The 27,346-nt window shown below is 34.8% G+C and overlaps 1 protein-coding gene across 1 annotated transcript in view; it reads left to right on the top strand.

Annotated features, from left to right (window-relative positions):
* The window catches only part of MYO9A (myosin IXA), a 170,869-nt gene that overhangs the window by 52,581 nt on the left and 90,942 nt on the right, over positions 1-27,346 (top strand). The window contains 6 exon segments of the mRNA XM_032469163.1: positions 1,618-1,744; positions 8,100-8,189; positions 14,595-14,711; positions 17,063-17,197; positions 19,140-19,261; positions 23,207-23,348. Of these exon segments, the coding sequence (XP_032325054.1) occupies positions 1,618-1,744; positions 8,100-8,189; positions 14,595-14,711; positions 17,063-17,197; positions 19,140-19,261; positions 23,207-23,348 (733 nt within the window).

The following is a 27,346-nucleotide window of genomic DNA, read 5'->3' as shown; positions in this document are numbered from 1 at the left end:
CTCTCATCAGAGAAAAACAGTTAACAAATTTCTTATAAGGAGGGAATAAATGTTGATAACTATGTCAGATCTGATTATACTGTGTTTTTAATCTAATAATAGGAGTGGAAAGATACCAGCTCTGCCATTTTCTTGTTTGCTTGTGATACATCATCGGTATGAATTGTCAGCAGGTTATTTGCCAGAATCTTTTTATGAAAGAAGTTAAAACCAAATAATATAATATATAAATATGCAGATCTATTGAACTGGTGGCATAAACTGCAGTTCACTGAACGTTAGTAAATAAGTGAAGGTACCCCTCCTTCCTCCATTCTCCCTCAGGACACCTCATTTACCTCATGTGACACGTGACTGGCTGACTTACGGATCGAAGTGTCAGTCTGTACATTAAATAATAGTGAAATTTCATTTCATTTTTTTTAGATAAAATAAGTTGGAAATACAGTATTTACTTCTCTTACACCATGAGATTGTCTTTTACACTTTCTGGTATGACTGCGTCCCATACTGGAAACCACTGGAAACAATATGTTCCTGGTAGCCTGGCCTTCAGTGTGACCCTTCTCTATCCCTCAGATGTTATCTTCAGATATTCTCTAACACGAGTTTCACATTTTAACTAGACTGATGGTATTCTCTGAAATGTTACGTTGTACTCAGAACATTCACTGTTTGCTTCATTCCATGAAGGAGTCGTCTCTTTTCCACTCATTCAGTTACATACTTGTAATGTTTTGGATGGAGAGCGTATCACGTGTACTGCTATTCTCCTCCCCTGTGACCATGGCTGACTTTGCTGATAAATCACAGTCTTCTGTTGCACCCACATCTGCTTCAGAACTACTCTTAACAGAGCCTTGCAGGCAGTCTGTTGTTTGCCATGTGGATCAAACCTTTGCTGTAGAATACTGCTCACGTTCTGCCTTTTTAAGTACAGGTTCAGAGTAAACTGAGTTCGTGAGATGTAGGGCGCAAGTGTAGGGGTCAGCTTCATCGGCCGGAGGAGGGCGTATTTTCTTCTGAGACAGGAGGGGAGAGCTGTCCAGACATAGATGTTTCACACCAGGGCCTGATATGCCAACCCTCATGGCCTCATACTGTTTTTTAAGCATTTATAATATGATGGACCGTATAATATGATGTAGGAAAGCATTTAAAAATATAATAATAAAAGATCACCCAGGTTACTTCATTAAAAAAATACAGATTCCACGGCTTTTCCTTTAAAGCTTCTGATTCAGTAGATCTGAATTAGACTGCAGGGAAAAGGCATTCCAGGCAGGGTTTTTGAGAAGAATTTAGAAAGTCAGACTTTTGAAACATGATAGCAGATTCAGACAATAGTAAAAAGTCTCCTTTGAACAGCTCTGTCTGACAAGTGATACAATCCTGAAAGTAGGGTTATGTAAAGCGCTTTGCATGGTGCCTGACATAGTAAACACTCAATTACTTTTAGTTATTATGGTTATGATTGTTATCCCCATATTTCTTATTTTTCTGAAGACTAAATACTTTGTAGTTGTACTAGTTAATTTGCTGGATAAGAATTTTGAAATGAAATAAGCTTAGAGGATGCACACAAACAAGCTGTAATTTGTGGTTTTATTTTCGCAGGATTTTCTCTCTTCTCTCAGCAATACTACATTTGGGTAATATCTGTTACAAAAAGAAGACATACCGGGATGACTCCATAGATATCTATAACCCTGAGGTGCTGCCTGTTGTCTCGGAACTATTAGAAGTGAGTGATTACATTCTCAGTTGTCATTTCAAATTCTGGGTAACTTCTCAGTTATTCTGTGTCACTATTTTGTAGGTATAAGTGGGTTAATACTTTTTATTTATAATGTTTCTCCACAAGATAGAAATTTTGCTACCGAGTGTGCCGGAATCTTCCGAGGATTTGGGTTTTCTCTCCTGCCTCCCCTTGTGACGGATGTCTGTAATTCCTCAGTTTGCTGAATAGCATGAATATATCATTCTAGACTGTGGCATGTTCTGGGCTTTTATAGTTTTTCTCTTTCTGTATTTCAGATTTCTTTTCATACTAGGACTTTGGTTAAATGATTTTACTTGAAGGTGGAGTTTCTGGGTGGATGGGGAAGAGGGAGCCGAAGGTCTTCATCCTATGATGCTTCTTCCCACATCAAGGTCTTTATTAACTTTCTCTTTCTTCCTGGAGTGATGATTTCTCATGTTTTCCCAGCTAACTGCTCATCTTAAAAAGGGTATAATTTTTTATAGGTCCTCTCCTCTGACAGAACGAGGAAATACATGTGTGTATACTAACCTCAGTATTTCACATATCTACAGATATTTTTATCTGTTTGCTATCTATATCTATATAAAGACAAACATGAGATTGTACTGTTTCTAACTAATCCATTACTACATGTATTATTCTAGCCTTCCTGCCCTTGCTTATCTGTAAACCTGCACTCCAACGATGAGGAAGCTGTCCTGTTCACTTACTTACTTATTCAATTCCAGTATACCTGGGTAGCAGTATTAGAATTTTTATTCCTTACCTCTGTGAGAAATGACTTTATTAAGACATCTGCCTCTAGCTTTACAGAGTCCATTTATTTGCAAAATTATTTAGGTCGGCACCTTTTCCTCCCACCCCTTCATTGAGGTTGTTCCATATATTTGTCATACAGTTCTCATGCCATGGTCTGCATTCTTTCCTAGGATTCCCCCAAAGTCTTAAATAATTTTCTAAAAATTTGTATACATTAAGGTTCACTCTTTTTGCTGTATGGGTTGTGACAAATGCATAGTATCATGTATCTTCCACTGCAGTATCATACAAAATAGTTTCATAGCCCTAAAATTTCCCCATACTTTACCTGTTCAACCCCTCCCCCCAAACTACTGAGTTTTTTTTTTTTTACTTACTCTGTAGGTTTGTTTTTTACAGAATGTAACATAATTGGAATCATATAGTATGTAGCCTCTTAAAGACTGACTTTTTTCACTTAGCAGTATAGTATACACTTAAGATTCATCCATGTCTTCTCGAGGCTTGCTAGTTCATTTCTCTATATTGCTGGGTAACATTCTGTGTTATGGATGTAGCACAGTTTGTTTATCCATTCACCTTTTGAAGAACATCTTGATTGTTTCTAGTTTTTTTGCAATTATGAATGACCTTTTTTTTCTATTAAAATATTACCTTTCAAATCTTGATTCATATGCTACTTTATGAGGTTTACCTTATTAAATGGTCGAAACTGATTCTATCAGCATGGAACATTTGCTTCTACTTAGCATAATTTAATGTTGGCTTTGTAGCATAAAGTTAATTGTTTACTAGTTTGTGTCCATTATAAGGTGGTGGTGATGCTCTTTTAGAGCAGTGGTGCCTCTTTCTTATTTACCTAGCCCTACAGTGTTTATTATTTTGTGCATACCTGGGTGTTGTTTATTAACTTCAGTGGAATGAGTTAGCCTGGCAGAAGGGTTAGGAGGCGGGAGTACCTTGTATTGGAACTGGACTCACTCAGTGGAAAGAAGTTCCAGGATGTGGAGTGTGGTATCTGAAGGCTGTAATTTTGAAGGTCGTGAGGGTCAGAGAACAGATGGTATTTCAGGCAGGCATTTCAGGTGATATTTTAGTCAAACACTTGGTGTTGTGGTAATGTAGAGCGCTGCGGCTGGCGGTCTTATTAAGTTCGGACATTTAGCAAGTACCAAGGCTTCGTGCAGTATTCTTTCTTTGGTGAGAGACTAGTAAGGGCAATTCAGGCAATTTAATACTCAAGTATTGGTTAAAAAAAGAGGAAAAATCCAATTCTGAGAATTGTCAAAGTTAGACTACTAGCTAAACGTGATTTGATAGCAAATCTCACTTTTGAACTCAAGCTTCTTAAATTCCTCCTTGTTATGTTTAGTTTGGACTAGCTCTAGAAATGGAGGTTGAGTGTTAAGTAGAAAGAAGGTGTCTTCAGAGTTGAGGAGCTGGAGGAGATCTGACAAGACCTCCCATGGTATCTAAGACATCATTTTTAAGTGTGATTTTTTCTTATTGGTTAAAGTTGATAATAATAATTACAACCGTAAGGCTTTCACTGAAATAACGTTAAAAGATTGGCACAACAACTGGTTTAATTAAAATGTAAACTCAGTTTAGTCAAGATTTAATTTAATTTCCCTCCTTCCCAAAGTGATTCAATTCAGTGATAGAGATTTACTTTTTAAGAAGAAATGTTTTTAAAATAATGGTTTAATTTTATTGATTTCTTTCAATTATTGTTTGTAGTTACTTCAGGCAGTAGTGAATGTTTTGAGTCTTCTTTTTACTAACTCCTATTGGAATAGATACTTGTGAAATTATTGAAAAGAGAACAATCTCTGATAGATTGTGTTTAATTTGGAGCATGTTTTTGTTGTGAGATATTAGAACCATCATCATTACCAAGAATTGTTCAGTTTTTCATAGATTTATGTATTTTGAATATATTTAACATCTGTTGAAACAATATAAAGAATGTGTTTTTACAAGTTTATGGTGACCAAAGAGGAAATGGGGGAGGAATAAATTGAGCGTATGTGATTAACAGATGCATGCATACTACCATATATAAAACAGATAAACAACAGGGATTTCCTGTATAGCACAGGGAACTATATTCAGTATCTTGTAATAAACTATAATGGAAAGGAATAGAAAAAACAATAAAGGTACATTTGTATGTGTATGACTGAATCACTTTGCTCTACACTTAAAACTAACACAATATTGTAAATCAACTATACTTCAGTTAAAAAGATGAGTTTTTCTAAAAACAGACTCATGGACATAGGAAAAATACTATGGTTACCAAACGGGAAAGGGTGGAGGAGGGATAAATTACAAGTTTGGGATTAACAGATACATATTACTATATATAAAATAGATAAACAACTAGGACCTACTGTATAGCACTGGGAACCATATTCAGTTTCTTGTAATAACATATAATGGATAAGAATCGGAAAAGAAAAAATATATCTGTGTGTATATATCACTGAATAGCTTTGCTGTACACCTCGAACTAACATTGTAAATCAACTACACTTCAATAAAAAAATAAAATAATGAAAAAATTTAGATCCTTAATTTTGAAAAAAAATGAGTTTTTAAAATACATTTCAGTTTCTCAATTATGTGAATATGAGAAACATTGTAGATTGGCTGTTGAGCCCATTGCTAATTATTTTGTATTAATAAAGTTTATTTGAAAAATTTAAAGTCACATACGTACAACTAAGACCATTTGGAAGATTATAGAGGTAGCTGATTAAAATATGAATTCCATAATATTTTCTTTAGGATGTTTTTCAAATACAAGGAAGATTAGTTTGTTTTGTGTGATTGTGTGTATGTGTGTAGATCTGTGTATGATAATTGTCTGGTTTTAATGCCAGCATTAAGTCAGCTCCTTCAAATGAGTTGGCTAGTTTCCATTCTTTTAATCTTTTTCCTACATTTAAGAGAAGAATCATTAGCAGAGAATAATATGTTTCTAGGATGTGAGGGATATCAGCCTGTGACCAGTTATATTTGATGTCCTTCCAGATTGTTTTGTGTTGACTGATTTTTCAGGATTTTTAAATCTAGCTTGAGTTAATTTTCGTAATTTGTGTTTTTCTAGGAAATCACGTGTTGATTAAATGCTTAAAACTTATTACTTTTGTGTTCTTTGTGAATATTTTGTTGATGTTTAAATTTTTTTTCTCTATGGTGTTGGCTTTCTGTTTGTGTATTTTTCTTTTGATAGGTGTGAAATTTGTCTGTCATTTCTTATGTTTAAATAATTGTTCTTTGGATTTATTAGTTCTGTCTTTTTCTTATTATATATTAGTTTTTATTTTAACGTATTTTCTTCATTTTTTCTCTGTTAAATTATGAAATGTTTTCAGCATACATTATATATGAAAAGCAATATAATGAATGCCTGTGTACTTGAAATCTCACCCAACTCATAAAATAGTGTGTAATTGAAGTCCACTGTGTACTCTGCCCCCACCAGAAGTAAACACTACTGTTTATTTAGTTTTTGTCATTCTCATTCTTGTTTTTATATTTTCAGAGCAGGTAGATATTTCCAGGAAGAACGTCTAGTTTTGTTGTTCTTCATGTTTCCAGACTTTATATGAATGTTACACTGTGTGTATCATTCTAAAACTTGACCTTTTCATTTCATATTATGTTTTTGAGATTTTTCAGTGCTGGTTTATATATTCTGGAGTCTTCTTTTTAGCTATTGTGTAAAATTATATGAATAAAACATAATTGTATGTTTTAGTGGGGAGTGAGATGGTTTGTAATTTTCCATTTATAGATAGTACCATGACAGGCATTGTTGTACGTATCTTCTTGTTAAAATCTGTGAGAATTATTCTAGAGTAGAGTCCAAGGAGTACAGTTCGGGGTTATGTTACATACACACGTTGGGCTTTACTGATCCTGACAGATTACTCTCTGCACTGGTTGTATGAATTTATACAAGTGTATGGAAGTGACCTTTGCTCAGCACTGTTGCCAGCTTATATTTGTTTCTTCCTTTAAAAAAATTTCTTGAGTCTATTGCAGAGATCATTTATTTTTAAATATTCACTTTTAATAATTGCTTACATGGAGAAATATATATCACAATGTTACAGTGATTTTTATCTCATATATATCATACATGGTTTTTCTTACTTTTCTTAACTTTGTCATTTTTTGTGTAATCTGGTATTATTTATTTTGTTCCTAAAAATATTTTAAGTAAATCTGAAAGGTTGAGGTTTTGTGTTTAAACTTTGGCTTTTCATTTTGTCAAGTTAATGTGCCTTAAATTGTTTCCTTTTTTTGGAATGTGAGGATTGAGCAATGGATGCTCCAGTAGAAGATGTCTTTTCTTTACCGTGTAATTATTTAAAAAAAATAATTGATCTCATGAGTTTGCTGGTGGCAGGGTAGTGCCCCACTCTGTCATTTTATAACTCAGTTTTTCCTTGTAATCTTTTTTGCTTGAAATATTTTATATCATGTACATAAAATTTTATGAATGTTGTATCTTTATTATGTATGGATGCTTTTATAAAATAGTCTTGTTTACCATTTCATGCCCATCAGTGTGGCAGAAATAAAAAATGTCTGATAACAGCAAGAATAGTCAAGGTTTAAAGAAGTAACTCAGTGCTGCTGCTGAGAGAGCAAATTGGTAAAACTGTGTATGGAAGTTTGGCAATACTCTGTAAAGCTAAAAATGTGTACACTATGATCTGATAATTCCACTTTTAGGTACATACTTCAGAAAATTCTTAAACTAACAGGAATATTCACTGCAGTTTATTTTCTAATGGTGCAAAATTGTAAATAGTGCAAGTGCCTACAATAGGAGAACGGATTGCACACAGTGGTAATGTGTATGATGGGATGCCATTTATGTAGTATAGCAGTTAAAATGAATAAGCTTGACCTAAATTTTCAACATAGTTATAGCTCAGAAATTTGTGGATAATATAAAAACATTAGCTGAAATGATACATACGTATGTATGTATATATGTGTGTGTGTGTGTGTGTGTGTGTATAAAAAGTGAACTGAAATGACACATGTCAAATTCACAGATAGTATTAGCCTCTAGAAAGAGACTGAGAACAGAAGGAGCATCACTTGTGTCTGTTTAACATCCATAAGTAAAAATAAACACTTGAAACATAAATGAGTATCCGTTATAATGCCTGGAATTCAAGAAGTGTTGTCACTTTTTGGTCCTTGTCTTCATGTTGTGAGATTATGATTATCTTAAAATATTTTTGTTACTATTATGTATTTTTCATATTCTACGCAATGAAATATGTTTCTCTGTTATGATCAGAAAGAGAACTTTAATTTAAAAAGATTCTTTTTTGTCTTTTATATGGTGAAATGAGGTGAGTAGGAAACTTAAATTCCACTTTGGCCAATATTTAAATAACCCAGTGTGTCTTTGTTTTTATTTTTTTCTCTATTGTATGTTTGCTAATCTCATTAAATTTTTTTCTTTATTAGGCTTTTCAGTAGATAATTCAACTATTGTCATATAAATCATATATATTGAATTTACTTTTCTGCTGTGTAGGTTAAAGAAGAGATGCTCTTTGAAGCATTGGTTACGAGGAAGACTATGACAGTGGGAGAAAAGCTTATTTTACCGTACAAGCTGGCAGAGGTATGAACAGATTTTCTTTGAAATCAAAGAATTCTGAACATTTTTAGAAGTTTAGGTTTACATTCGTTCTCTTAACAGAATGAAAATAACAACAAAATGTTGATTGAAATATTTTCTAGGCTCTTGAAATTTGATTATGAACTTACCATCAACTTGAAAACTTAACGTGGTTGAATGTGATTTTAAGCAATACACTTACATTTTTCTCCAGAAATCTTAATCTGATCACCATTTTTAATTTTCATATTCTTAATATGTGGGATGAATAGATGGTAGGTAGAATTATAAATGAGCAGTGTTTGACCCAAATTCCTTTTGAGGCAGTTCTGTCTTCCAGCACATCATGCTCTGCTGGCTTCCACTCCGTGGCAGTTGTTCTTGTTTGCTTTTTGTTTTCTTCCTGACCTCTAAAAGACAGGGCGTCCTAGGATAATCTTTGTCTTTTCGTCTTTGTTCTCTTTGTCTAGGTTGTCTCTTCCAGTCCCACGGCCTTACCTCTCACCTGTGTAGTGAGGCTTCTCGGTGATTCACTGCTATAGTGAGCTGATACTCCTGTTGTACCACTACACTAGCTGTATAGGCTAGGAAGATTATTGAAAAGCCTACTATTTTATAGTGAAATTTTATGAAAGTGATAAGAACTCAAACTGACAATTATTATAAGAATAGGACAGGAATAGAAGATTAGGAGACACAGGAGTGGGGAAATAGTGGTTTAACTGTGTTCTAGGAAGATGCTGATCCTTTCACCCCTTGTTTTGGGTCCCTCCCAGCTGTACCTGTGGGTCTGCATTTCTTACGTGTCAGGGATTGTATGTCTTATTTCACAGTCTCCAACTTTGAGAACCTTTCTAAACAACAGAGAAAGCCAGTCATTTTAAGAGTTTTGCCCTTTTTTACATAAAGGTTCAATGCTTTTTTATTTTCTTTTGTAACTGTTTTCATTATTAAATTTTTCTTCATGTTTATTTACATTTTTAAACTTTTTTCATTTTTTGACTTTAAATTCAACTTTCTGAGATTATTTTTGTAGCCCCTGCTTTATTTTTTTTTAACATTTTTTATTGATTTATAATCATTTTACAATGTTGTGTAAAATTCCAGTGTTCACAATTTTTCAGTCATACGTGGACATATACACACTCATTGTCACATTTTTTTCTCTGTGAGCTACCATAACATTTTCTGTATATTTCCCTGTGCTATACAGTATAATCTTGTTTATCTGTTCTACAATTTGGAAATTTTGAAATAGAAATATCTATCCCTTCCCACCCTCTGCCCCCCTGGCAACCACAAGTCTGTATTCTCTGTCTATGAGTCTATTTCTGTCCTGTATTTACGCTTTGTTTTTGTTTGTTTGTTTGTTTGTTTTTGTTTTTGTTTTTTAGATTCCACATATGATGATCTCAAATGGTATTTTTCTTTCTCTTTCTGGCTTACTTCACTTAGAATGACATTCTCCAGGAGCATCCATGTTGCTGCAAATGGCATTATGTTGTTGGTTTTTATGGCTGAGTAGTATTCCATTGTATAAATGTACCACATCTTCTTTATCCAGTCACCTGTTGATGGACATTTAGGCTGTTTCCATGTTTTGGCTATTGTAAATAGTGCTGCTGTGAACATTGGGGTGCAGGTGTCATCCTGAAGTAGGGTTCCTTCTGGATACAAGCCCAGGAGTGGGATTCCTGGGTCATACGGTAAGTCTATTCCTAGTCTTTCGAGGAATCTCCACACTGTTTTCCATAGTGGCTGCACCAAACTGCATTCCCACCAGCAGTGTAGGAGGGTTCCCCTTTCTCCACAGCCTCTCCAGCATTTGTCATTTGTGGATTTTTGAAGGCCATTCTGACTGGTGTGAGGTGATACCTCATTGTAGTTTTTTGATTTGCATTTCTCTGATGATTAGTGATATTGAGCATTTTTTCGTGTGCCTTTTGATCATTTGTATGTCTTCCTTGGAGAATTGCTTGTTTGGGTCTTCTGCCCATTTTTGGATTGGGTTGTTTATTTTTTTCTTATTGAGTCCTGTGAGCTGCTTATATATGCTGGAGATCAAGCCTTTGTCAGTTTCATTTGCTAAAATTTTCTCCCATTCTGTAGGTTGTCTTCTTGTTTTACTTATGGTTTCCTTTGCTGTGCAGAAGCTTGTAAGTTTCATTTGGTCCCATTTGTTTATTCTTGCTTTTATTTCTTCTGGGAGAAAATTTTTGAAATGTATGTCAGATAATGTTTTGCCTATGTTTTCCTCTAGGAGGTTTATTGTATCTTGTCTTATGTTTAAGTCTTTGATCCATTTTAAGTTTATTTTTGTGTATGGTGTAAGGGAGTGTTCTAGCTTCATTGTTTTACATGCTGCTGTCCAGTTTTCCCAACACCATTTGCTGAAGAGACTGTCTTTATTCCATTGTATATTCTTGCCTCCTTTGTCGAAGATTAGTTGTCCAAAAGTTTGTGGGTTCATTTCTGGGCTCTCTATTCCATTCCATTGGTCTATATGTCTGTTTTTGTACCAATACCATGCTGTCTTGATGACTGTAGCTCTATAGTATTGTCTGAAGTCTGGGAGAGTTATTCCTCCAGCCTCTTTCTTTCTCTTCAGTAATGCTTTGGCAATTCTAGGTCTTTTGTGGTTCCATATAAATTTTATTATGATTTGTTCTAGTTCTGTGAAATATGTCCTGGGTAATTTGATAGGGATTGCATTAAATCTGTAGATTGCCTGTAGTGTGACCATTTTAACAATATTGATTCTTCCAATCCAAGATCATGGAAGATCTTTCCATTTTTTAAAGTCTTCTTTAATTTCCTTCATCAATGGTTTATAGTTTTCTGTGTATAATTCTTTCACCTCCTTGGTTAGATTTATTCCCAGATATTTTATTACTTTGGGTGCTATTTTAAAGAGGATTGTTTCTTTACTTTCTTTTTCTGTTGATTCATCGTTAGTGTAAAGAAATGCAACTGATTTTTGAACGTTAATTTTGTAACCTACTACCTTACTGAATTCTTCAATCAGCTCTAATAGTTTTTGTGTGGACCTTTTAGTGTTTTCTATATATAGTAACATGTCGTCGGCATATAATGACACTTTTACCTCTTCTTTTCTAATTTGGATCCCTTTTATTTCTCTCTCTTGCCTGATTGCTGTGGCTTGGACTTCCAGGACTATGTTGAATAGGAGTGGTGATAGTGGGCATCCTTGTCTTGTCCCAGGTTTTAGTGGGAAGCTTTTGAGTTTTTCACCGTTGAGTACTATGCTGGCTGTAGGTTTGTCATATACAGCTTTTATTATGTTGAGATATGATCCCTCTATACCCACTTTGGTGAGAGTTTTTATCATAAATGGGTGTTGCATTTTATCAAATGCTTTATCGGCATCTATTGAGATGATCATGTGGTTTTTGTCCTCTCTCTTGTTGATGTGATGTATTACATTGATTGATTTGCATATGTTGAACCACCCTTGTGTCCCTGGGATGGCCCCCACTTGGTCATGATGTATAATCTTTTTTATGTGTTGTTGGATTCTATCTGCTAAAATTTTGGTGAGGATTTTGGCGTCTATGTTCATCAGTGATAATGGCCTATAATTCTCTTTTTATGTTTTTTGTTTATGTTTGTTTGGTATATTTGTTTATTTGTTTGGTAAATATTTGAAAACGCTTTTGTGCCTAGAACTGTGCTAGGCATTAGGGGTAAAATGAGAAGCATCCCTTAAAAATTTTAGTATTTTATCTTGAAGAGCAGTGGAAAACTCTTTAAAATATTTTAAGCAATTAGTTATCTTAGGTTTTTTTCTCAAGGATCACTCTGGCAGCAGTGTGAAGAATCAGTTGGCAGAGAGTGTGTTAATTTTGTATAGCTATGTAACAAGCTTAGTGACTTAATACAACGCAGATTTATTATTTGACATTTTCTATGGATTATCCATCTGGGCACAGGTTAGCTGGGTCCTCTGCTCATGGTTTCATTATGCTAAAGTCAGGCTATCCATGAAGGCTGTGATCTTACCTGAGACTCAACATCCTCTTCCGAAATCACAGGTTGTCCACAGGATTCAGTTCCTCGCAGTTGTAGGACTGAGATCCATAATTTCTTCTTGGCTTTCAGAAGCCATTCTCAGCAGCTGGAGTCCGCTTGCAGTTTCCTGCTCAGTGGTCCTGTACCCAACGTGGCAGTTTGCTTCTGCGAGGCTCACAGGAGAATCTCTGATGGATGGGCTCAGTCCCTAATAAGAGCTTTCTCTGATTAAGTCAGCTCTACTCCGGACAGTCTCTCTTTGATTAACTAAAAAATTCAGCTGATTTTGGGCCGTAATTATATCTTTAAAATCCCTTTACCTTTGTCACATAATATTAGATAGTCGTGGGAGTGAAATCCATCATGTTTACAGTTACTGGGAGGGGCTATAGAGAACGCGTACACCTGGTGATGGGAGTACACCTGGTGATGGGAGTCTTGGGACCACCTTAGGATTCTCACACGGAGGGCAGGAGTGAGTGTGGAAGGATGAGTTTAGAGCCTGTGGCAGTTGGTACTCCGCAGAGGAAGATGCTTGCTGCTTTGTCTAGAATGGTGACAGACTGAAATGGAGAAGTGGATTTTTTTTTGCATGTATTTAAAAGGAAAGACATTTCAATGGTAAAAGCAACAAGATTTGGCAGTGATTTGCTTAAGGGGAGGCAAGGAGAGAGAAGGAGATGTGAAGGATGAGTCCTAATTTTCTGGTACGCATAACTGTAGGAATATTGGTAGCGTTCGGAGAGATAGGAAACACCAAACGAGATCTTGTTTGAATGGGAAAACAATTAGTTGTTATTTGGGCTTATTGAGATTAAGCCGAGAGAGACAGGACTGCATTTCAGAGAAAAGAGGCTGAAAGTATAATATTGGGAGTTGTGGGGTAAATTGGAATTGGTTTATTTGTATTCTCTCTGAATTTAAATTTAATATGAAGATTTGTCTTTAACTAAAAGTTTCAACTCATATTTATTGTAAAAACTAATATATTTTATTATTCTATGCTTTTGTGTCTTATGCTTTTTTATTTAGTTTTAAAATATTTTGCTTTTGCTGAATTTAATCAGATTTTCTTTATTTTTCTCCCCTCTGGGGGAAAATAGAATAGTGATTCTTTCTATATAATTTACTATTGATTTTCATGATATTTTAAAGATACTTTGTTGATAACTTGCCTAAGAATAAAATTTTAGGGGCACATTCTTTTTTCTCTCAGAACTGCCAAACATTTTCCAGTTATTTGCAAGTGTCTGTTGTTGAAGATTGGGAGTCTGATACCTGTTTCCTCTTTCCTATGCAGGTAGTAGTTTAGGCAGTTATTTTTTTGTTCTAGAAACCTGAATCCCTTTTCCACTGAAATTCAGAAATTCATTCATCATCTTTGTGGTAGGTGGTAGTACTCTCTCCATTTAACAAGCATACACGCTGCAGTCTCAGACGTATTTGAAGTGACTTGACCCAGGTCACACAGCTAGAATTCAGTAGAGAAACTGGGATGGGAAGGTAATCTAGCTCTTCATCATTACTCTCTGCTTCCTCTGAACTTAAGGACGTAGGTATCCATGTGTCCCTGAATACACAAGCTTCAAGGTAAGTCCCAAGATGATACACATGTGCATTCCTAGGATCTGCATGCTTTTACGTGCGAGGACTCGGTTGTCTTCCCCCGCCTCCTTTTTAGGTGATAGTACTTTCTAAATGTTGTATTTTCTTTAAGTAATAGACTTTATTGTTAGAACAGTTTCAGATTTATGAAAAAATTGATCAGATAGTACAGAGAGTTTCCATAAACTGGGTAAAGCTTGAAGTGAGGGAAAAAATAAATCACACAACTCCATAATGAAAGAATTGTTACTGTTTGGGGATGGAGAAATTCTAGAGGTTACTGCGGATGGCAGGCTGAAGACAGCCAAGAATGCAGTTTTGACGGTGTTACGATTACCTTTTAAGAGTCTGACTGGGATTCCACAGATAACTGATGCCTTTTTGCTATCAGATTTATTCCTGTGCCTGGAATATGCTTCCCCACTTTAGCTGGCAAAGTTCATTTGTTTCTAAACTTCCAGTTATACCTTCTTTACTAGGTGAAATATATATCCCAATTTGCAGTAAAGCTGTTTTGAACTGAGTGACCTACACTTTGTTTCCTTTATCTTTCATGGCAGTTTTAGCCTAGATTCCCCAAGTTGGACTAAATTAATGAGTATATATAGAAAACTTCAATGATAAGCTATTTATATTGAGGGAAAAATTAATCTCTAATTCAGGATAATAAGCTTTCTTTCTTGAATGAGAGCAGAACACTTTGTTATGGTATCTTAGTCATACTGTTGCCAATTTCACTTGGAAACTTAACTTTTTTTTTCCCTTTTCCTTCAGGCTGTGACAGTGAGGAACTCCATGGCTAAGTCTTTATATAGTGCCCTGTTTGACTGGATAGTTTTTCGGATTAATCATGCACTTATGAATAGTAAAGATTTGGAGCAAAATACCAAGGTAGACATACATTGGATTATTATATATTCCTGAAAAAAAATATATTCCTGAAAAAATATTTAATAAGATGGTTAATGCATGAAATTTCAAAATGTAGAATTATATGGAGAGATAAGTTAAGGGTCACCTTTTATCTGTATTCCCTGCTGTTTCTCTCCTTACTTCTGTTTTTATTACCTATTCAGGGAAACTGTTGTTCTGTGTGTCTTTCCAGAGCTTTTTTCTTATATACTTATATTCCTTTAGATGTATGTATACAGTGTTGTTTTTAGACATAAAAATAGGATCATGCTATGTATAGTGCTTCTAACTTGTTACGTCTTGAAATATATCTGGACCTCATTATTTTTAATAACTTTTTAGTAGTGTGTAGTATGCTTATATACCATAAATTCTCCCATTAAAATATATTTGTTTTATTGATATAAATGATGAAGTAAGAAATATTCTTTGTGCATATTTCTCTAGGATAAAATCCTCAGAACAAATTGTTACATTTCAAGACATATATATACATATATAAAGATTTTGGTTGCTACTGCTAAATGGCTTTTCAAAAAGACTACACTTCACTAGTAGTGTATGGAGGGGCCTATTTCCCTACACTTTACTCACATTGAATATTACTAGTATTTTCACCTGCTAGTCTGATAGAACTATTTTATTACCAGTCTTTTCAGTGAGATGAAAGTCAAGCATCTTCTCATGTTTTCTTGATTTTATTTCTTTTCTTTATATATTTTTGCTGTTTCTGATCTTGTTCATTTTGTCTTTCTGTTACTTCTTTTAAAGAGTCATCATAGATATTTCAGGGGATCAAAGTGTGATATATATTGCAAATATTTTCTCTTGACTTTTAAGATTTGTTTATGTTATGTTTTTGATACACTTTAAATATACCGTATACCTTAAAATTTTTGTACGGTTAATTCTGTCATTATTTTCTTTTATTGTCCTGGGTTTTAGTTACTTATTTTTCTTACATATGAAGGGCTCTTCCAGCCCAAGATTATAAAATATTTATTCTCATACTTGTAGAATTTAATTTTTTAAGTTCATGTTTGAGTTTATATTTTTCCCAATTGGAATTTATTTTTTAATATGGTAGATGTAGATATTTACCTTTTATTCATTTCAAATCCATTTTTATTTCCCAATAACTTTTATGCAATAGTCTACCTTTACAGACTGATTAGCAGTGTTATCTTTATTACTTAATCCTACTGTCTTAAATGTAAAATTGTTCTTACATGATCTTTTCATGCTTTGAGTAACCCCACAGTTAGAAAATTGATTTTAATTGTAATCTAATTTACCAACTTGACTTATTTTTGAAAATCATTATTTCACTGTTTTTCATAAGGGCCTAGAATTAGTCAGCAGAATTAATCAAACAGAATACTCTTAATGGAGACTTTAAAAATCTCTTACTATTTATCACTCATTACATCAGTTTGCCCAGTATCTCTTGTAGCACCAGTGAAGAAAAAATTGTTTTCATTTAATCAAAATTGCCATACAACTGTATTTTAGAATGAGGTAGGGTGGTAAGAAGAATGTTGGTTTGGGTTGTTAGAGCTGACTCTATATCAACCATAATAAGAAGACAATGTCTTCAAGTAAAATACCAAGAAATAGGAAAATAAAACTTTTTTTTTTTTTTTTTTTTTTTTTACTGTACTACACTATTCCATACCAAACAGCCAAAAAAATTTGAGTGTTGTTGACTTTTGGGAGCAGAAATTGAGGATGGAGAAGGGATTGTTGTTTTTTGTTATAATCCTTTGAGAACTATTTAATGTCATAAATCTCATACTTTTTTTGATAAAAATTTTTAAAGTTTCAACTTCAAGAAACCTCATATTCTGATAACCAGTTTCATTTCTAGCTTGCACATATTAAATCAGAATTCTACTGGGATATAGAAGTCAAACTAAGAAAAGTTTCATGGTCCTCTTGGCATAACTAGATACTGCCAGGAGTAACCTAGCTTTGCTTAAATTACCTTTTGACTTCCCCATAGCCTGTTTTTACCATTTTCTTGACTCTTGGATTTTAGGGATTTCTGAGATTAAGCTAATAGGCCATTAACCCTGCTTTGTACATTTCTGTAAAGTAATCAGTGGATTACATTTTTAAATTTTTTGACATATTTTTATAATTAAGATAAAAAGATAAAGAGAACTAAAATGCGTTTTATTTGTGGTATATTTTGGTTGAACACTGGCCTCCCAAAATCTCTCTCCTGCTGTTGAAAAACTTTGAGCATATTGTTACTTATATTTTGAATATTATTAATGAAATAAATTTGACTGTTGTTTTTTAACCATAATTTTTTTCTTGTTTAACAGACTTTGTCCATTGGTGTTCTTGATATTTTTGGGTTTGAAGATTATGAAAATAACAGCTTTGAACAGTTCTGTATTAATTTTGCTAATGAACGTTTACAACACTACTTTAATCAGCATATCTTTAAATTGGAGCAAGTGAGTACCTGAATGCATGTATGCTAGCCCCCTTCCCACTCCGTCATCCCCGCACCCCTACCTCACATATACTTATACACGTAAACACACGTAACATTTTGAGTCATAGCCGTAAGTATTTTAAGTGTTGTATTTGAATATAGATACTGTTGTCTTCATATTAGTGTCAGCACGGGGCATAGCAGAGCATAGTTTTGGGGCCTTATCATACAGGGTTTTTTTTGTTGTTGTTGTTTAATAGTCCTCAAGTAGATCCCATAATATGTGCTTGTTTGATTAAACCTTTGAAAAGATGGATGGGTTTGTTTTGAATTTTTGTTGGTGTTTTTGATTTTTTAATTGGTGCCATGGGTTTGGTCGCTGTATGTAATGCTAAGTATGCTTGTTTGATTGTTTTGATCTCTTAGTTCAAGGATAGGATGGAGGAGCTTACTAATAGAATCTTAAGTCAGCTCAGAATATGGATACAAGGAAACAGGACAATGTAGGAAGACCAAAATGGGTAACTAGATATTTCTTGTGAGAAGCTCAAATTGATTGAATTAGTGTAGAAAGAGTGAGCTTTCAGTTTGCATGAGAATTCTTAGGTTAAATGCAGCGTTGAGGAAAATATGGGCTTTTTCTCCAAGTCAAGTTTGAAGACAATAACAAGTTGAGATTTAAGCCCAGAATTTGAGTTTGTATGTGCAGACGTTAGCAGAAGCAGGATTCACATTCAGCTCAAGGGAAATGGAGAAGAAAAGAAATGAACAGAAAGAGCACAGCACATCTACAAAACAGAAAAATAAGGTCTTTCCTATCATTAGGGCTTGCTGTCCTTTGTCCTAGCTTTAAGTACTTCTGTTTTACTTAAAGAGTTATGAAGACTGATTAGTGTTAGCAGAAGCAGCATTAGTCCTGGCCATCTTGATGTGAATCTTTAATGCTTTTAACACATAACCTTTTTGCTAGACTCTCTTAAAGAACTATTAAAAAACTATCACCTAACGTGTATGTGGTGCTTACTGTTTATCAAATGGATCCTGTATTTATTCTAGTTTTACAGATGACGCCTAAAGCCTGTACTTCATCCTTAACACTCTGGCTCTGTAATTCTTGCTATTAACCGAAACAGAGCTGGGTTTGGTCTCTTTACTTAATCCAAGATAAAAAAGATAACTTTAGCACTAGGATGATCTCTTCCTCCACTGGAGATTGAATTTGCTCTTGGCAGGTGGCTAAGAACACTGGAAATTCTACACTGTTTTAACCTGATCAGTAACTGATCTCAATACCATAATGAAGTTTTATCAGAAACCAAAACCAAAAACATAACTAGAAGATACTTTATGATTAAAAATTAAGAGATGAATTTCTAAATAGCCTAGAAGTTGAAAACTTTAGAACATATGTTGAAATTAACATGTTACATATTAAAACTTGTGTCTAAAGGTGTACTTCAGTCACTAAAGAAATATAACTAAGGATTTACTTAGAGGAAGATTTTAAGATTCAAGAGCAATGATTTAACAGATTGGAAGGAGGTCAGCAAACTAAACCAAACAAAAATGGGAAGAAGGAAATAATAAAGATAAAAGAGAAAATTAAATAAAAATTAAAAGAAATACATTATGGGAGAGGATCAGCAGAGTCAAAAGTAATACTTCGAAATGACCAATAGCATTGATAAACCCCTCAAGAAATTCATGGGAGAGAGACAGACAGACAAACACACGCACAGAGAGGAATATAAATAGCCAGAATTCCAAAGATAAAGAGGACAGTCACTGTGGATGCTACATAGACAGCTGAAATTATACGTTCTTCCGTTGTGTGGATTAATGATTTAAAAGAGAAAAGTTTAGACTATTCTTTTAATCTTAGTAAAAGCTTTTTAGTCCCTACTCTCATATACCTGTTACTTTATGCATGATGAATAAATTGTTAATTTGTTATTTCCTAGGAGGAATATAGAAGTGAAGGTATAAGCTGGCACAATATAGATTATATTGATAATACCTGTTGCATAAATCTTATTAGCAAGAAACCAACAGGACTGCTCCATCTTTTGGATGAAGAAAGCAAGTGAGTATGAGTCTTTTCAATTTTGTTATTGGCCACTTGGGCTTTTCATATCTTAAGTGCTAAATTTTCTTCGTCACTTTATAAAGTAAAGAGCCAAAATTTCCCTTGTATGTATTATTTTGTGTTTATGTGTTTCTAAGAAAATTGGATGGACTTCACCATTGAACTATTTTTTCCTTGAGTTTTTCCAGATTTCTTGTACACAGTCACTTTGATGTTAAATTTGTTTGCACATATTTACTGTTTTTTGTTGCATGTTCCTCTCTTCTTGAATTGTTTTATATATGTGATGTGTTTGCAGTCTCACGTTCAGCAGAAAAGAATATAATAATAGATAAGTGATACCTGCCACGGCTGTGCAAGTTTTAAGAGGCAGCATATGTCAGATATTTGCCACCTCTTAATAACACTGTTCAATATACCAAACATATATTTGCTTCACACGTAAAGCTACATAGAGCAGCCTCCAGGGTGTTCTCAGTGCTCTATAAAGTATTATTTAGTTAAATTATTCTAAGAAGTGGCAAATCTATAGAGTTGGGAAACCGAAGTGATGGAGAGTCTGTCAGTTTTCTGTGACTCATTAGTAAGATACTTTAGAAATTGAATTCGGTCCCCTGATTCCTAGCTCAGCATTATACCCATTAAACCAAGATATAAAATGTTGGGCATTTACTACCGTAGGTCAGATGACCATACACCAAGTTTGTGTGGGACAGTCTAAAGTTGATGCCTGTTGTTTACTTTAGTTATTAAAGGTACCTACTTTTACTCTCAGAATATCCCAGTGTGTATGGTAAGTTATATGTCATCCTGTTAATATGCCATAAACCCACAGAATTGCTGTGTAGAATTATAAAGTAATATGGCAGAATGCAAAATATATTGGAAAGGAGACTGCTAACAGTTATATCTACACACTCTATCACTAGTCTGTTTCCATTAATCTAAATGAATTGAAATGCAACAAATACTAAAAATATTTTAATTTTATGTCCGGAGTTGTGGAAGTTTCTTTTATTGCTCTATATGTACTGAAGCATACATTCTCTCTTATAAAACTGTAAGGTTAATGGTTCTTAACTCTGCTTGCCTCTTACCTCTGGTGTATTTTCTTTTGGAAAGCTTCATAGGTGATTTTGATAATTAGTGTTGAGAACAATTGTGGTTGATATGGAAATGATAAGCAGTTCTTTTTGTTTGAGGTATTTTATGGAACCAAAAAGAGCAAAAAAGTTTAAGCAATTTGAGAAAAAGATCATGTAGGTAGTAAATGGTGGTCTTGACATTCACACTGTCCAGGTTATTTCCGACTAATCAGCTTTATTTTTTTTCTTTTTCCTGAGCTTTGTCTTTTCCTTCTTTATTGAAGTAACAGTGATTGATAACATTATGTAAGTTGCATGTACAATGTTGGATTTCTACTTCTGTATCTCCTACAGTGTGTTCACCACCAAGAATGTATTTTCCATCTGTCAACATATGGTTGGTCTCTTACTCATTTTGCCCTTCCCCCTGCCCTTTCCCCTCTGGTATATAAAAAGCTGATAAACAAACAGAAACAAAATAAATGATCAAACCAAACAAAAAAAGCATGTAGATACAGAGAGCAGAGTAGTGAGCCTGCGCTTTGAAGCATTGTCCTGTGTCGCTTCCCCATGATCCTATGGCTGCAGAGTCAGAAGTTCAGAGTTGTGTTCCAGCTCTGTTAACCAACCTCGGCAAAAAGGAAGCGATGATGACAAATGGTAGTGTGGCCTGCTGTATGTCCTGGGGAGGTTGGTGAGCAGCAGTTGAGCTAGTGGACATATAATTAAAAGGTGAATAAAGCAAATGGATCTTGTCTGGCCTGTCATTCTTTAAGGAAAATTTCATGGAGTGCACATCTTACTATACAAAGACTGTCTTTCGCTGGTCAGTTGCTACCTCGCAGCAATGTAAATACTGCCCAGTGAAGAGAATGCTACCTCTTGCTGTTACCCCAAATCTTCTGGGGTTAAGCCACATGGCCAGAAATTACAGAGAGGCAGACTTTGGCTCAATAGAAGAACTCATTAGAGCTGGTTAGCAGCTGCTTCATAAAGTAATAGAATTCCCTATGATAGTAATTATTTTCGTCATCTGTTAGGGTGTTACTAGAGGTAGGAGATTGGACTAAATAACCTCTTAATTGTCTCTTATGTGTCTATATTAGTCCTCCATAACATTTTTAAATAAACCATAGTAATATTTTTATTTCTTTTCTTTCCTGTCCGTCTTTCCTTGTTTGGAATAGAAATTATTCTCATGTCTGTCCACCTTCCTTTAAAAATTTCTTTTCTCCATTTAAAAGTAAGAGAAAACTGAATCACATACAAGCTTTTTGATTACTCAGAGGAGGAGCAGGTAAATGAACCTTTACTTAGAGACAGTAAGGTGAGCATCCTTCCTGAAAAGAAGCATTCTGCTGTGGAGTAGTGAGGGGTAAGTTTGCAGGTGTTAGGTTGGTCTAGGCTTAGGGGCTTGGATTCTGATTTTCCAGAGTGGAGGAGGCACACAATTAAAGCACTGCTGTTGGAAAATTTGCTTTGATACCTCAGTTTGGTGACTTGAAGCAAGGTAGGACCAGAATCCCTGAAGCTACTACAGAGGCTGTTACGGTGCTCTCTGAGGTTGTTAAGAGCCGTAGTTCATTCTAGAACGGCTTTAGACTCCTGGGAAGGAGAGGAGGCTGCCTAGACAGCGAGATGTTTTGAAGAAGGGATAGTATTTGAATGCAAAAAGCAGGCCTAGTTGACTAGGGGAGTGGCAGGGTTGGCAAGATGGAAAAGTAGCTGACATTTATAGCATCCCTATAGATGTCAGTGTTAGGTGTTTCTCTTAGTGTCGTTTGGTTCTTCTTTAATTCTCCTAGCACTGTGATACCTCGTTTTATGGATTAGGAAACCAATTCTTAAAGAAGGTTATACCTAGCTTTCCCAAGGCCACAGACAGAACTGGTAGCCTAAGTGATGCCTGTCTAACATCAACAGCCATTCTCCTTCCTGATTCCAGTACATACTATGTAATTAACTATTTTTATTGTAATTTTGGAATTCTTATGCATTAGATATATTCAGCACCTTTGCAGTCCCATGTCACATTGTTTCTCATTATTTCAGCTACTGTTAAACTAGTCTCTGAAAGATACTTGCCCTCTCCTTTTTTGGGTCAGTGATTATTTTCTCTGTTTGAAACTCCTACCCAGCTTTTAACATCTAGTTAGTAATTTGATCCTCCTGTATCCTCTGAACCTTTCAGTTATTCCCAACCAATAGTGACTTTTTTCCTCTTCTGAAGTTTTATATGCCTGTATTTACTATTATGTAGTTAGTTACTTCTTAATAAATATTATTTGAATGATTCCTGGTTATGAAATACTCATCAATGAGTACAAACCTGTTGACATATACTTGAAATAATAATAAGTATAATATAAAAATATTCAGTAACTGGTGTAAGTAAGAAAATTACTGCTTAATTAATACAAGAAGAAAAAACGAAGAATGACTGTGGATTTAAAGAACCTGTCCAAATTCAGAGATTGTTCCCTTTTTGCAAGTTCTTGAGCCCAAACAACATCTGATTTGGTTTTTATTATCCTTTGGGTTTTATGCTAGGGCAGCACACTGCAACCTAAGCTAAATATCTGAAGCCCTGAGTTAATGTCTCAGTTCTGCTACCTGCGAAGTGTGAGTTTGGGCAAATCACAACTTTTGACCTCTCGTCTACAAAATAGGAGTACCAGCCCTTGTTTTACTCTTTTTTTAAACCTTGTTATAAGAATCAGATTGGATAATTTAAATGAAAACTTTCTGTGATTTGCTAGATGTGTCATATGGCAATGTAATTATAATGTATTTTTTTTAAAGGCTGTATTAACTGCTGCATCTTTCTTTAGTGTTCTTATTTTTATTTTTAATTCAGCTTTCCACAGGCTACAAACCAAACGCTGCTAGACAAATTTAAGCATCAGCATGAGGAGAGTCCTTACATTGAGTTTCCAGCTGTGATGGAGCCTGCTTTCATCATAAAACATTATGCCGGGAAAGTAAAATACGGGGTAAAGGTCAGTGCATTTCTCACCGAAAGCGGCTTTAGAGCAGAGGAGCATTCTTAACTGTATCACCATCCTTGTCGCACTGCCTTCTTTGTAGTTGATCAGTAACAGTTGGAGACATTTTACAAGGATGCTACTAAAATTCAGATTCTTCTTTGTAATACATTACTGTCATTAGGCAATGTTTTTGTTAGTTTCCTCCTGCAGCTAAAATTGATGTCAGTCCATTCTGTATAGAATAGCCTTTCAGTTCTGAAAGAAAAGATGTCATCAGTATGTCTTAAACCCATGTCTTCATCTACATAGTTGGTTGATCTTTTTTTTCTCTTCTCTGCATCCATGAGGCCAGACAGGCTTCATGTCTTTGCATATCATTAAGTGTTTGTGAGCTCAGATTCCTAATGAATATGTTGAAACTCTTAAGTCCTGTAGAAGGGAATCTTCATAATTTTGCTCTTTTCTTGTTTGTGATCGATGAGCCCCTTTTCCTTCGACGACTTGATGTTTAAGCCTGTCATTTAAAACCCTTTTCTAGGTAAGGCAGTGATGATTCGGAGAATGGTGGAGCAATATGTTTTCTCCTGGGTGTTGCAGAGAGAGTCACAGTTAAGATCACTCATTCATTCATCACTGATTCATTGATTCAGGAAGTGTTTATTAAACATGGAACGTGTGTCAAACCCTGTGCTTGGTGTTTGGAATGATCTAGTGATAAACTAGCAGACACGTTCTTGTTCTTGGCTTTGTGTGTGTGTGTGCGTGGATATGTATATGTATACGAGTATGTGTGTGTGTATAATGTAGATAAATGAGGCTGTGGTTATAAATAAATGAATCGGTCCTTTGGAGATAGTAGGGGAATAGTAGATTTTGAATTTGTAGATCCATGAACACCTCTCTGAGAAACTAAAATTTTGAGAGATGATCTGAAGTAAATTTTACCCTGTTGAGGAGTTGGGATGATGAATATTCTAGGCCATGAGATAGGAAAGAACTTAATATGTTAAAATGATGGAAAACAGGCCAGTGTTACTAGATTGTAGTGAGCAAGGGAGATAGTGGCATGAAATGAATTCAGAGCATAGACAGCAGGTTAATTCTTCAGGGCTTCCAGACCAAGTTAGGAGTTTGTTTTTTTGTTAAAATTATTATGAGGAGCCATGAAAAGATTTTAAGAGGGTATATGTGTTTTTTAAAAGATTGATTTCTTGGAAGACAAGGAATAACAGGGGATGGGAGTGGAAGATGGGAAATCAATTAGATAGCTCTTTTAAATAGTTGAGGTGAAATGTTAAGGTAAGCTGGACCACGGAGGTGACATAGAGATGGAGGAGATCCAGATGATTCCAGGGTATTTTTTGGAGGTGCAGTCAGTAGACGTTAGTGATAGAGTCTAGGTAAAGAACTTCTGGATGTAGCTGATGGGTGAATTTCTCTTTTTTTTTTTTGATGGCTGAATTTGAGGTACTATTTCCTGATATGGAAAAGACACGAAGGACCAGATTTTAGAAAAAGCATTAAGAATAACTGAGTAGAATTGTGCTTACCGGGGGTGGAGGGTTGGGGAATTAAGGAGATACTGGGCAAAGGCTACAAACCTGCAGTTATATTCTGAAGATCTGATGCTCAGCATTGTAATTATAGTTAACATTGTAATTACAACATTGTCTTTAGAGTCTTTAAGAGACCAAATCTTACATACTATTACCACAAAAAAGAAATGATTGTATGACACAATGGGGGTTTTTACTAACTCTACCATGGTAATCATATTGCAGCATATAAACGCATCAAATCGACATGTTGTACATCTTAAACAGTGATGTGTGTCAGTTATAGCTCAATTTAAGAAGTTTAAAACAAACAAAAAAAGAGCTATAAAATCATAAATCGAAGTTCATAAAGTGCAGAAATCTAAAGTGTACATATTTCTTTCTGCCCCTTCCCAGCACATTCTCCCCTGCCCAGGGGTAAACACTACCCTAATTTTTTATCCTTAGTTTTTTTACTTCATGTTAAATTTCAGATAAATGGAATCATACAATATATACACTTGCATCTGTGATTATTCATCCATATTATCAGTCAAGCTGAAAGTAAAAGAAAGGGAAAAAGATGTGTCAGGCAAACGCTGAAAGATAGCTGGCATAATTATGTCATTATCAGACAAGGAAGACTTTAAGGCAAGAGTTACTGTTAGAGATAAAGAGGCACTTTTGTAACAATAAAAGGGGTCAGTTCAATAGGAGGACATAATCAAAGTTGTATGTACCTAATGACTCCAGTATATGTAAGCCAAACGAGGAGCAAAAGTAGAACTAGGCAAGTTTATCATCAGAATTGCAGATTTTAATATAGATCTCCCAGTAGTTAGCAGAATAAGTAGACGCAGAATCAATAAAAGCAGAACTTGAACAGCTGACCTAATTGGCATATCATAAGGATAACTGAACAGTCTTTGGATGTTTAGAAACTAAGTAAAATTTTTCTATATAACCCATGAGTTAAAAAGGAAATCACAATTAAAATGATAATATTTTAAACTGAGTATCAAAATTTGTAGGATACATTTAAAGCGATGATTTATAACTGTAAATTCATATGTTAGGAAGGAACACTGGTTGAAAAGTAATCATCTAAATCTCCATCTCAAGAAACTAGGAAAAGAACAGCAAATTAGACCACAAAAAATTAGAAGAAGGAAGTAATAAAAGGAAGACCAGTATGTTCATGTATCACTGAAAAATTGTGCTCTACACTGGAAATTGACACAACATTGTAAACTGACTATATAACTCAATAAAAAAAAGTTAAAAAAATAAATAAAATAAAAATATACCCCAATAACTTTGCTCTAAAAAAAAACCAAACAAACAAACAAAAAAAGGAAGACCAGAAATCAGCGCAATAGAAAGTGGACTTACCATAGAGAAATTCACAAACCCAAAAGTTAGATCCTTGAAAAGATAATGGAAAGTAATGCAGTGGACCCTTGAACAACACAGGTTTGAACTGTGTGGGTCCACTTACATGCATATATTTTTCAGTAAGCAGGCACCACAGTGCTACCTGACTCGTGGCTGCTTGACTCCGCACGTGCAGAGCCGTAGGTGCTGGATCGCCGACCATACAGTTACACGGGGATTTTAAGCTGTGTGAGTGGGTTGGTGCCCCCAACCCTGTGTTGTTCAGGGCTAAACTGTATAAGTAAAAGGTAGTAAAAAATAGTAGAAAGTAACTAATAAAAGAAGAAAAGAGATTCACAGATTACAGACACCAGAAACAAGTAAGGGGATTTAACTACCTGCCCTGTAGGTGTTAAAAGGACATGCAGTGTAGGGGCACCTAGGTACGTAAAACAATTACTAACAGATAAAGGGGGATACTGATGGGAGTACAGTCATTGTTGGAGATTGCAACACCGCAGTAACATCACTAGACAGATCTTCCAGACGGAAACTAAATAAGGCAACAGAGAAATTAAATGATACGATAGAAAAATTAGATTTGGTGGATATTTTTAGAGCATTACACCCCCCAAAAATAGGATATACATTCTTTTCAAGAGCACATGGAATATTTTCTAGGATTGATCATGTACTTGGGCACAAAAGAAGCCTCAACAATTTTAAGAAGATGGAAATTATCTCAAGAATCTTTACTGACCACAGTGCCATGAAACTAGAAATCAACTACAGAGAAACAAAGGAGAAAAAAACGAAAGCATGGAGATTAAACAACATGCTATTAAAAAACCATTGGGTCAATGATGAAATCAAAGGTGAAATTAAAAAATACCTTGAGACGAATGAAAACACAACCACACAAAGTTTATGGGATGCAGCAAAGGCAGTGCTAAGAGGGAAGTTTATAGTGATACAGGCCTTCCTCAAAAAAGAACAATCTCAAATAAACAATCTAACCCACCAGCTAAAAGAATTGGAAAAAGAAGAGCAAAAAAACCCAAAAGTCAGCAGAAAGAAGGAAATAATAAAGATCAGGGAGGA

This window comes from Camelus ferus, chromosome 27 (genome assembly GCF_009834535.1).
Source record: "Camelus ferus isolate YT-003-E chromosome 27, BCGSAC_Cfer_1.0, whole genome shotgun sequence".
Taxonomy (NCBI): Eukaryota; Metazoa; Chordata; class Mammalia; order Artiodactyla; family Camelidae; genus Camelus; species Camelus ferus.
Note: the sequence above shows the minus strand (reverse complement) of the source record. Positions and strands in the feature narration are given on the sequence as shown.